At 36.9% G+C, this 12245-nt stretch overlaps 1 protein-coding gene across 2 annotated transcripts; it reads left to right on the top strand.

Annotated features, from left to right (window-relative positions):
* The first annotated feature begins 517 nt into the window (after positions 1-517).
* LOC104409896 (liprin-alpha-1-like) lies at positions 518-10087 on the top strand. 2 transcript variants are annotated; one of them, XM_010019910.1, is made up of 7 exons: positions 518-689; positions 775-872; positions 2869-3044; positions 3617-3685; positions 5502-5667; positions 6902-6972; positions 8297-10087. In XM_010019910.1, the coding sequence occupies exons 1-6, from the start codon at positions 532-534 to the stop codon at positions 6958-6960; spliced, it is 726 nt and encodes a 241-aa protein (XP_010018212.1). In that variant the 5' UTR covers positions 518-531; the 3' UTR covers positions 6961-6972; positions 8297-10087. The 2 variants fall into 2 exon arrangements, with proteins under 2 accessions (XP_010018212.1, XP_010018213.1); XM_010019911.1 differs by lacking the exon at positions 6902-6972 and having other exon boundaries at positions 616-689.
* The last annotated feature ends 2158 nt before the right edge of the window (positions 10088-12245 follow it).

Raw genomic sequence — 12245 nt, 5'->3', positions numbered from 1 at the left:
TATATATTTACTTATTATTTTTGGGATAAGGAGTAGGATTTAGAATCGCCTGTTCTTCAGTAGTGGGTTTTTATCAGTTTCTGAAAAGAAAAACCCCCACAGTTATATATTTTTTTTGATATCTTGCATTTATATGGTAATGTGACAAATAAAATATCCTCTCCCTCCCCCCCACTTTTCAAGAGCCACTATTTTCGGCATCTTAAAGTGAAATGCTGTGGCTTTTGCTATCAAAATGGTGTAGATTAGTCTATTTTTATTAGCTTTTGCATATTCATACTCTTCAAGTTGAAATTTAAGGCATTTTTACTTGCTGATCTGAGTATCTAAACTTGCTTCTCTTCATGAGGATGACTTCAGAAAACACACGTAGTATTCAATATTCTGATCTGCTTATCTTTACAGGCTAAGCATTAAATAAGCGTAGTTTAACTTTCTTTAAAGTTTTCTGGAAAAGCTTTTCTCTTTTACTTCTCATTTTAATAAGCTTATTCCTTCATTTCTTAAAAATAGACGCTAGCATATGGTGATATGAACCACGAGTGGATTGGCAACGAATGGCTCCCTAGTCTGGGGCTCCCTCAGTATCGCAGCTATTTCATGGAATGTCTTGTTGACGCTCGAATGCTGGATCACTTAACTAAAAAAGATCTGCGTGGGCAGCTGAAAATGGTGGATAGCTTTCACAGGTCAGTAGGTTTAAATTGGTGGCCTAACTTACAGTAAATGTTTCCCTTATCTCTAAATGTTTTCTTTGTTTCCTTTTCTAAACAGAAACAGTTTTCAGTGTGGAATTATGTGCCTACGAAGACTGAATTATGATCGGAAAGAACTTGAAAGGAAAAGAGAAGAAAGCCAGAAGGAAATTAAGGGTTAGTGCATTGTCTTGGCCTTGGTCTGATTGTAATGTGTTTTCACTGGTCTGCTTCAAAAATCTGTTTAGAAAATATCAAGCGCTAAACACAGGAGATGGGTCTGGATGCAGGCCCCAAACACTGGATCATGAAACACGTCGCTAAATCCATCACTTGTGCAGAGATGTGCTACAAATGCAGGCATTTTTGAAACTCTCTCTGCTCTGAAGCTTGAAACAAAACTAAACGTTTTCAGAGGATGAGGGCTTTGAAAATGCTTTTGTTGTTTTTCTTTTTGTGTGTTTTTTGGGATCTTTTTTTTTCCCCTCACCTGCTCTCACATAATAACTTTCCATCTACATAATTTTTACCTCTGCTTATGGCTGGTAATTTCTATTACCCAGCACTTGGAAAAAATACTGAGGTGATGAAGGTGTTTATATCTTCCAGATTCAGGGTGATTATTGAACAAGGCAGAATGAAGAAGGAAAAGCAGGGTGGGGATTCACAGTATTTTCTAAGACTTCCCATAGAAATTTTGTCCCTTTCCAAATATCAGCATTCTTGTGCCCTCTCTTCCCCTTTCCTGTTATGTTGGTACATTTTGGTGGTTATTCTGCTAATTGTGCCTGAGAACATTGCCAAGAGTCACAACTAACTGGCATGAAACAAACCCGTGTTGTGGCTGGTAGGCCTTTTTTAGCCTCCTGAACAGACTGTGTTTGTTGCCTATAGGGAACTGCTCCTTGGAACACGTAACTCTTAAATTCCTCCTGGGAATTGTTTGGGGAAAATGCTAGTTGACACAAGCCAGAAACATGCTGAGGATCATTATAACAGTTCAGCTGGTATAGACATTCTGGAGTAGTGTAAAAAACCCTACTTGTAAGGACGTATCTTTTGTTTGACATTTGGACTGAACCTGTAAATGCTGCTTTGTAATGTTTTATCCTTTAAAAATCTCAAAAGATGAGAGTATAATGATTGCTGAACTGTTACAGTATGAAATGCCTTCCAGCACACTTCCGATATATTTAGTCATCACTTTTAATTTATGATTGTGGAAAAGTGTAGTAGTGCATTACTAAATTGACCACCTTCAGAACTTAAAGGTAGATAAGATTATAAAACTAATAAATAATAAAGCTTTAAACAGTAATAACTAAAGCTGTTCAAATCCAGTAGGAACTGCATGAGAAACTGCTGTAAGATTTCTCTTTTGAGCAGTGAAGTTTTTAACTGCTTTGGGTGACATCCAAGTCCCTAAGTGGCTGTATAAAACAGAAGATCCTGTGTTCACCATCTGTGTGAATGTTATGCCCAGCTGAACCTCTCTAACTGCGACTAGCCTCTGTCAAGGCAGAGGAGATTGAGTGAGGACTACTCCTTCTGGGTGCAAGGAAAACTACTGTATGGAAAGAATCGTAGAATGGCTTGTGTTGGAATGGACCTTTAAAGCTCATCCAGCTCCATCCCCCTGCCACAGGCAGAGATACCTTCCACTAGGCCAGGTTGCTCCAAGCCCCATCCAACCTGACCAGGGATGGGGCAACCACAGCTTCTCTGGGCACCCTGTGCCAGCACCTCACCACCCTCATAGTGAAGAATTTTTTCCTAATATCTAATCTGAATCTTCTCTCTTTTAGCTTATATCCATTCCCCTTGTCCTATCACTGTTTGCCCTTGTAAAAAGCCCCTCTCCAGAGTTCTTGTAGGCCCCCTTTAGGTATTGGAAGACTTCTTTAAGGATCTAACACTGAGTTGTGGAGTCTAAGCATGAAGTTTTGTTGCCAATTCAAAGCATTTCATGCACACCAAAAAGGCAGGGACAGATTAGATCACAACATAATTAAACAACAAAATTCCTTGAGGGCTACTACTTAACAGCATTTATAATGAATTGGTATATGTGAAAATGAATCCCAGCACAAGTATTGCAGATCAAGAAAGGACTGTGGTTTTTGTTCAGAAAAGTTGTATTATAAATCAGGCAACTTTTTTTTCCTCTTTATAGATGTCCTTGTCTGGAGCAATGAAAGAATGATCCATTGGGTGGTGTCCATTGGTCTTAAAGAATACGCAAACAACCTGGTAGAGAGTGGAGTTCATGGTGCACTTGTGGCCTTAGATGAATCATTTGATTACAATGCATTAGCTCTCCTTTTGCAAATACCCACTCAAAACACACAGGTAAGCAGGAAGTAGTTACTTCATTGCTGATAAGATTTTTGTCCTCTCTCTGAGGTTAAAAATGAAACTGAATGGGGTTTTTTGGTTAGCTGAGGGCATGTCTTTCTATTCCCAGATCTAGAAGCTTTAGAAATGGAAAGTTGTCCATTATCCTGTTAGATAAAAACAAAGGACTGTGCTTTTCTTACTGTTTTCTAAGTGTTAATAGCAATTCTGGTTGATAAATTTTCTTGAACAGAAGATACTGGTTGAGTATTTTCCTCGTAACCCATGTTCACGTTAGCATAAAACTTATTTTTGTTGTTTGCTATTTTTTATTCTGAAATAATGAAGTTTGAGCCAGGAATCATGAACTTTGTCACAACTAAGGAAGGTAAAGATCTGTTTAAGCCTTCCTTAAATTTTTAATAAGTTACAAATTAAATCGTAACTTTTCAAGCACTAAGTATGTTTGTTAAACTGATAAGGTATTAAACAATGTGGGTTGTAGTAAGTTCTAAGAATTACTATCGGTTACTAATTACTAGTCTTTTGGAATTGATTTCTATTTCTTTTGTACTTACAAACTTTAGGCTCGTGCTGTTCTGGAGAGGGAATTTAATAACCTTCTTGCTATGGGCACTGACAGAAGACTTGATGAAGTAAGTTACTTGAGCTGTTGACCCATTTTATGGTCTTGAGATCTTTATCAGAACTGCTAAGTGAAAGAATTCAGCTTGAACCTCTTTAAGCTATTGACAGAATAGGGACAGAAACCTTAACTTGAAATTGTTTGTCTTCGAGAGTTTCTGAATGTGGCAGGTTTTGTGTATTTTTAGGTAAGATGACTTTGAACACGACAGTATTGAGATGATTTGCAAGTTTGCTTCTGTGGTTAATACCTAATAGCAGCACTTGGCTGAATCCTCTTTTCTATCTAAAATGTGAGAAAATTAGTGACCAGTGTTGCAGATGGACAAGCTATAACAAACTAGGTGTGAGACTTTTCTAGACCCTGTGAACCCATAGCATAAAGGAGAGAGTATTACATCTTTAACCTTCTCAGTTGCTTGATGCTGTAACTCTGTGAACAGTTTCAAGCTGGCGTTACTTCCCTAAGAGAAACCCTAACTCTGTGCTGCCTCTCCTCTAGTTCTGATGTACTACTGTGAGTTTATGTGGTAGCACATACAGGTTGAAGTGGTTTCAGATTAAGACTAAGTGGCAAAACCCTAATGGGGCTAACCAGATCAGGGAACCAGTCCGTGTATTTCAAACATATGTGCTAGTATGAGGAAGAGGATGGGAAGAGTGAAAGTGCTGGCACGAATGGCTTTTAGATCAAGTGAGGCGAAGCATACTCCAGTATGTTGAGGAAGGAGGCTGCTAGGACAGACCTTGATTGGTTTTGTGTTCATCTTTTGCCAAATGGATTCGTTGTTGGCCTTCTGTAGCACCTCCTGACAGCTCTGTTCTCAGCATGCATCTCTACTTTAGTGGAGATGTAGCTTTTAGTAACATCATCAGAAAGCAGCTTAATAGTTTTCTAAGGTATTTTTCCATAAGTGATTTCAAACTGCAAGAGAAGGAGCTGTGAGGGAACAGATGTTTGCTCTGCTCTAGTGTCACAGGGCAGTTTGATCACAGCGATCCCTTCAAATAATGTGGATACTTGTCTCCTTTATCTAAAAGGGGATAAATTTTGGGTAAAACGGCATTCAAAGGATTGAACTGTTTCTAAAGGTGAAGTTGGCAAATGGAGATGCACGATGGGTATATTTGTATTGACACAATACCTTCACTACAGAAGTAATTTTTGGAAGTGGGACTTAAACTGTTCTATTTAGTAAGTTCTCTATTATATTTCTGATGTGGAATATTACTTCAAAGATGCAGAAGCATTAATGGGCAGAAAAATGCACATGGGTAATTCCATTTTAAGTTTACCCAAGTGCTTAAGCAAACGACTTCACAGCAATATATTTATTGTGCTTCCTTATTTCCCCCCCTCACTATCACTTCCTGTAATCTGTGGCATGAGAAAGCACAATAGTGGTATCATCATTCCTGCAAGTCAGAATCGAAGGTTAAAAGCATTGTTCAAATTAAGCCTCTATTTGTTAGTGTTCCCAGAGCAGCTTTTATGATCTGCTCAACCCCTCATATCCCCAAAGACTGAGTGATGTGACACTTAGGAATTACTGCAAATCATGAAATGCAAACATTTGAAGTACAAAACGTTTTCCTCAGTGTGCTGGGCCCATGAATTTCTATAGTTACTGAGCTGAAGAGCCAGCACTCTAGCAAATGAACAGAGATTGGTGCAAATTAAGACCTCTGCTGCTGTTGCACCTGAACTGTGCTTCACATGGAATTCGTTCACTGGAGATACAGTTAGTTAAGATTGTCAGTAATCCTTTTAATGTCAGTAACAATCCTGCTTTTTTGAATCGCTAATGATGTTTATCAATGTAACAGGATGATGATAAGAGCTTTAGGAGAGCACCTTCATGGAGAAAGAAGTTTAGACCAAAGGACATAAGAGGTTTAGCTGCTGGATCAGCAGAGACTCTTCCTGCAAATTTCAGAGTTACAACCTCAATGTCTTCACCCTCTATGCAGCCAAAGAAGATGCAGATTGATGGTATTGATTTTGTATTATTTTAAGCATGATGCATTTTTTTGCTTGAGATTACAGGGGAATTAAGTTCAAATTACCATTTTGCTGCATAAAAGCATCTGCCTTGTGCATGGTTGTATATATAACACTGTTTTTAACCACAGGGTGCTTTATCATTTCAGGAAGTTGTACTAAATGTGGAGTTTCTTTTTTACTTCATTGGAGTAATAAAATGAGAGTTATAGTTAAAAATAAATTTATTTTAAGCTAGGAAAGTAAAATGACATTTTAGTAGAAGTCTTTTAGTCATGTGATTTGTAGTTTCCTAAGTAGCAGCAATTAGACTAATCTAAGTCCTACTTCTGAAATGCAGTAAAATGCATTCAACAATGACGTGACTAAACTTCCTTGGGTAATTTTGAGGTTATTAAAACTTGAGTAAAAGTCCCCCTGCACTGGGCACTCAAGTGGTCATACTTGAAGCCACTACTTCATTCTTTGCTGTGTACTTAATGATCTATATATGTGCATGTGCACACAGAGATATGTATTGAAAAAACCCCTCCAAAAAACCCCGGTGGGAAGTGGAAGTTGATCAAGTGTCACATGAGATATCTTGTCTGTTTAAAAACAGTCTCTTTAGCACCATGAGAATAAACTTTCACATGAACTTGTTTTACAAAACACAAGTAAAAAAATAAATGGAACATGAGTTTAATTGGAACAGGCAGGGTAAGAACTTCAGCATAACCTCAGACTTGTCTTAGGGTCTGAAAACTTTATTTATGAGTATAGCTCAAAGAAGCAACCTGTGCATCTGACGTTACTCTCTAAAATGTGAGCTGTTTTAAATAAATACTATGGATAGCACAAAATATTTTCCAGAATTTGTGGAAAATGCTGTAAAATAAAAGTAGTGAAGTCTTTACCATTTAAAACCCCTTTCTTCCTATAAGATATATGAATTAAAAAAAGGCCAGAAAGAAAAACATATAAAGTAGAAAATACATCACTTTTAGAATTGCCTTTCTCAATTTCTGTGTGCTAGTTGGCATGCAGACATATTTAGAATTCTTTTTGTTAGCCTCTGAAACTAGAAGTGGTTAACATAGGAACTGTAAAATAAATCCTGCTTTTCTAACTTGTAACCTTAGAGTTGGTGAGTACCGTAACTGTAGTCACATTGCTGTGATGGGTTGTTGTTGAAAACTAACATGCATGCTGTGTTCTGCATGTCTTCCTGTGCTTCTGGAAATAGGCAGTGTATCAGGAACACAAAGATTGGATTCTGCTACAGTAAGGACCTACTCCTGTTAAAGCCTTCTCCTGGTGAGTAAAGTTGATAGGTATAAAAGCAGCTATTTATGAAATAAAATGTCAGGTACTTTAATACAGTGAATTTACACACTTCAAACTGGTTTTGAGTTTTCAACATAGATTGTTACTGGATTGAAAACTTGTAGCTTATTTTTAAGGAGAACTATGAGTGTTTAAATATTTACTTTTGTAAACATTGTATTATTTTGAGGGGTTTTTTGAACAGCTTCAGAAAGGACCCGTGATAAATGGTTATGTAGAAAATGTTGAAATCAAAGGTTGGCTGGAACAGCTTGTGAAAGTGGGGAGGAGGGAAAGGAATAAATTAGGCATATAAAGGAAAGCATTTATTGTGTGACGCTGCAGTTCAGGTTATTGATCTTTTAGAGTCTTTCCTTGGTCAGAGTTACCCCACTACAACATACTTTAATACTGAATTGTTGTAGGGCTAATTACATAGTTTTCCAGTTCTTGGATTCACTGTGGTTGCTTAGGTTCTCTGGTTAGATTTAGCTACCTGCAGCCTAAATTTGGGTAGCTGTGAGCAGTGCTGACAGTAAAAAAGGAGCTTGATAACACAAGGGTGTCATAACACAAAATACATGTATTTTGGCTTATGAAAGATATGTATTACTCCAGGATTTGATACAGCATCTCTCTGCTGTATTTTCTCATGGAACAGTTTTTCTCTCTCTGGAAACTAATTTATTTTTTTTTATACTATATTGGATTTTTTAAAAAATGAAAATCTTTCCCTCATTAGCTGGCATTTTCCATGAGCTATAAATTGTCTCTCTCTTCTGCTTACAGCTTCTTTCCTTTCCTCTCACCAGTAATATCCCTACCAGCTCATGTACTGGCTGCCTTTTCTTCAAGTTCTGAACCTTTTTGCATATATAAGTTTAGCTCTAAAGAACTCTTACGTATGAAGTGTTGAGAAGGGAAACTCTTGCACATAGCAGCTCGGATCATGTGGATCTGTCAGTTCATAATCTCATCTCAGAGGCTATCTTTTAAATTTCTTCTAGTTTCAAGACACTGAAGTTTGAAGTCTTCCCCTCCCCCAGATTCTCCCCAGTATTAGAGGATTTTCTATAGTCAGATGACCTAGGATAAAACCCGAGGAAGCAGAAATATTTGACCTCAAGTGCTTTACTTATTGCATTGCAACTGAAGACTTCAGAAGGCAATAAAACTGTATTCATCATGGCATGACAATAATTCAGTGCATGACTGCTACACTGCAGAGCTGTTTGTGACAAACCGAAATGTTTAAAAACCTGCTAATGGATTATTTCTTGTTCTTTTTGTGTGTCTTTTGTTTCTGTTTTTACAGTTTACCCACACTATTTCTACCGGTGATATGCAGCATTTTGAACATTTGGAACCCTTAACCTGTTAATACTTGTTAAATGGACACTTTGAGATATTTTATTACAGAGTTTTTAATTAGCAAATAAATTCATGAGTACTATAGAGAAAATATTTTAGAATCTAAATGTTTCTTATATTTATGTGACTTCTCATTTATATAGTTACTTACTTTTTTCTGTTTCTATTCAGTCTACAAATCAAATCATTGCTGATTTTTTTTTTTTTATTCTAAGTTTAGTCTTTCCAACTGAATGTACTGTAATGCTTGTATGTATATGTCCCTATAAGTAATATAGGGTTTTTGTAAATTATGCAGTTACTGTAATTATCATTGTTTTTTAATAATGAAACTGAAGGTGAAAAGGATTTTAATACCTTTGTAAAAGTATCATGACACCAAGCAGTATATATTTTGTCATTCTGAACTGTTAGCTTAGCTCTGAAAACAAGTCCAGCTTTTTTTCAGGTAAGCCTATGTTGTTGTTGGAGGTATGGTACATGATTGTTCTTCTTTTCAGAACTGTACCTTTCCACAAAGAGGATTTGTCAAGTAGTGGAAATTTGTCTTTATTTAAAATGTAACTTGTTTTAAAAGCTGGGAAGAACTATAACACTACAGAACACGTTTTAGAAGTGACTGACTCGGTCATAACACTCTCTGCTGTACTTGTGTAGCGTATCTTCACAGTGACTGAAGACAAGCCATAAACCAAGGACTCTTTCCTTTTATTTTTCCTTAACTGAGGAAGATAGACTTCATAATAATTCCTGGTCGTAATCCACAGGCCACAGAGAGTTTTTGTCCTAGATCTTTTTGATTTAAAACACTTGTGGAAAGATGCTCGTGACACTAGTTTGAATGGACCAATCCTTGAAGCACTGCAGTCTCATGTCAATGAGTAGTGAAAGATGAAGGTACAAGGGGCTGAAAACTAAAGCAGTGCAACTTCTAATAAAGGCCTTACTTTTCTTATGTAAGTCATCATTTGTGTTTTGTAAACTTCTAAAGAGTTGTCTGGACTCTAATTTTGATGGTTGTAGCCATTTTGGACTGTATGAGTAGAAAATGTATCCAACACTTGTAAATGGCATATTAAAAAGCCAGCAAGAATCTGTTCAGATGGTGCATTATTTATTATGCAACAGTATATATAGCATGTCTTTTATTCTTGTTTGTTTTCCACTTTTTAACTTGCTTGTAAAACTGAAATCCATTGTTACTGTTTTTTTCTATTAATCTTTTGTGTATTTTCAGATTATGTAACAATATGTACAGTCTACTTTTGAACTATTTTTATCACAGTATTATTTATTGCTTTCTTTCAATAAAGTACTGATGCATTTTCCACTGCCAATAAAACACTATTGAAAAGCTAAGATCTAATTGTATGCAGGCAGATACTTTTTCAGTGAGCGGATATTGTCAATAAAGCATCTTAATGATTGTTTGCTGCCCTGTAGATCTTGTTTCAGATGATGACTCTTCTCCAGTAGAGAAATATTCCATTAGATGTGACATTTTCTTTGGAATTGTTTAAGCTCATGTGTGTTAATCACTTTCTGAAAACCACTTTTCCAAAGAAAACTGCTCTATTGCCTACTTGTAGTTAGAGCTATGATTTACTATTAAAACTATCACACAACTTCAGTGCGTTCAGGTCCACATGATGAAGATTAAAGTACTGTTCTGTATAGCAGCAACAGTTGCTTTGTTAATAAAATTGAGATTATGACCATAGTGATACTGGGGGAGAAACATAGGAGTTAAGGGAACCGGTACAAAACTGGGTCACAATAGGGCTGCTTATGTCAATTTTAATATATTTGTAAACCATTTCTTGTATAGAAGAGAAGACCCAGAAGGATAAAGTTACAGAATAATGGAAGCAGTAGAGAAGCATATTTCTTCATGTCCTCTAGATCAACAGCAGGATGTGGAATGCATGGAATGGAGAAACATTGTGATTGATGCTTTAAACATTGTTCGATAACCATCTCTGTTTGTCTAGCTTGTCTGTATGAGTTGCTATCTGATCATTTGCAGTCTCTTTTATATTCTCAGAGAATCTATCTTTCTAGAAAAAGCTAAAATGAAACTGCAGAAGGAGATCCTGACTCACTGTAAGAAAAAGATTGCATAGACATTTCTGGTCACTGATGTGATAGTAGGTGTTCGAAGTCATGTATTGTTGCTTCTCGAGAGTGAAAACGATGCGGAATAGACTTGTAAAATGTGAAAAGAAAATATGTTTATTATTTTAAGGCTGTAAAACCTTAACTGTTATGGAACAATGGAATTGACATGAGAGCTAGAATAAATGAGTGAAATAGAAAAGCTTTCACGAACTGGCAAAACCGTGTGTTGACTTCCTTCTACATTATACAGCAACGTTTTATCTGAAGAGAAATCTGGAAAAACACTTCTGGCTCAGTTTTCATAACCTGCCCTCCCTCCTGGAAAGAAAAACATGCAAATGCATGTGTAGAAGGCATATGGGTATGTTACAGTAATGTTTAAATAAAGGTTGGTTAAATATAACTTCTTGTAAATTGCCAAATGTCTTTAGTTGGAAAGAGACCTATCAAAGTATGCATTTAATCTGCAATAAGGAGGTGGTAGAATTATCTCAACTTTAAACTTGTGATTTTTGCATGTTCAGAGGGCAGGGAATCTCAAAACAGGTGTTATAACCTACTTCATCTTTCTCCTTTCGAACTTGATGTAGAAGTAAAACACTGCTCTTGCAGCGTTCTATGGACAGTAGTGCATTCTGGCATGATAATCGTGCCACAACTCAGAGCAGAGATCATGTGAAGTAGTTCAAAGCAGAACATGAGCTTGGAACTGGGTAGGCCTAAAATTGGGAGGGAGGAGCAGCAGCATTAATTTTCAGGTAAATAAGAATTGACACTAAGTTATGTTTGAGGGGTGGTATTTTTCTTGAAACTAAAGAGTACTTATTTCACTTTCTGGTAATTCCATTTTTATGGTTGTACATCTGGTGCACTACTTAAAACCTTAAGTAATTTTTGCAAAAAAGGCAGTTGTAGTCTAATGTAGGTAGCAGCATTTTGTGGGTTTATATGGCATGGATGAGAAGTGATAGATAAATGTGGTTGGTATTTCTTCTCCTTATCAGAGGGACAGGGAGCGACTCCACAGCACCAGAGCCAGAAGGAATGAGGTTCACTGACCCAGCTTTCTCCTCTAGCAGAGTTAAGCTTACCCCAATCTTTCAAATATGCCATACTCAATTTATTGGGTAAATTACTCTATCCTTAATGTGGGAAAATACAATAATTGAGCCTATTTATACTGTGACCTGACTGCTTGGCTTTGGGTGTCTGGAGGTAGCTGAGAATTACTCACAAAGTTGTACTCCTCTCTCCAAAACTTACAGAACTGTTTGCCTCGGTGTTTTTTATCTTGCCCATTATTACTGTTTCAGTGTGTGTATTTACTAGGAATGTCAGTCCTTAGAGTCTGTTTCCCTTCCTCTAAAAGATGGGAATAAAATAGCGGGCAAACACCTCCTAAAGCGTTAAAGCTGCGCTTGAAAACCTCTTTGCTTCTCCTTTTAGCATCCGTTTAATTTAGATACCCCAAGAACAGTCAGATGTGAATCTTTTGTTCACTGACAGATCAAAATCCCTCAAGACGACGTAGTTGCAAGGATGGTGCAAAAGTAAGTGTTAATACTTAAAAAGAAACAGCCAAAACGCCCCTTTCAAGCTGTACCCCAGCTGCTGTAGCCATTTTCAGATTCCTGACGGTGCATTTCTTACGTGGTAGCGCTCGGACAAAGCGGTTTTAAGACCTATAGATTATTAGACCATATTTATAGATAAATATATAGATAATAAACATATATTCCCCTCTCTCCTCGTCTCCTTTCCCACTTCGCGGCTCC

The sequence above is a fragment of the Nestor notabilis genome, unplaced genomic scaffold (genome assembly GCF_000696875.1).
Source record: "Nestor notabilis isolate BGI_N333 unplaced genomic scaffold, ASM69687v1 scaffold7208, whole genome shotgun sequence".
NCBI lineage: Eukaryota > Metazoa > Chordata > Aves > Psittaciformes > Psittacidae > Nestor > Nestor notabilis.
Note: the sequence above shows the minus strand (reverse complement) of the source record. Positions and strands in the feature narration are given on the sequence as shown.

What these genes read in the sequence shown, in the direction of transcription:
- LOC104409896 (XM_010019910.1), top strand. Translation starts at nt 532, where the DNA reads ATGAACCACGAGTGGATTGGCAACGAATGGCTCCCTAGTCTGGGGCTC. An exon ending in AAGCCAGAAGGAAATTAAGG is followed by an intron (nt 873 to 2,868) that starts GTTAGTGCATTG and finishes TCCTCTTTATAG; the next exon opens with ATGTCCTTGTCTGGAGCAAT. An exon ending in AAAGAAGATGCAGATTGATG is followed by an intron (nt 5,668 to 6,901) that starts GTATTGATTTTG and finishes TTCTGGAAATAG; the next exon opens with GCAGTGTATCAGGAACACAA.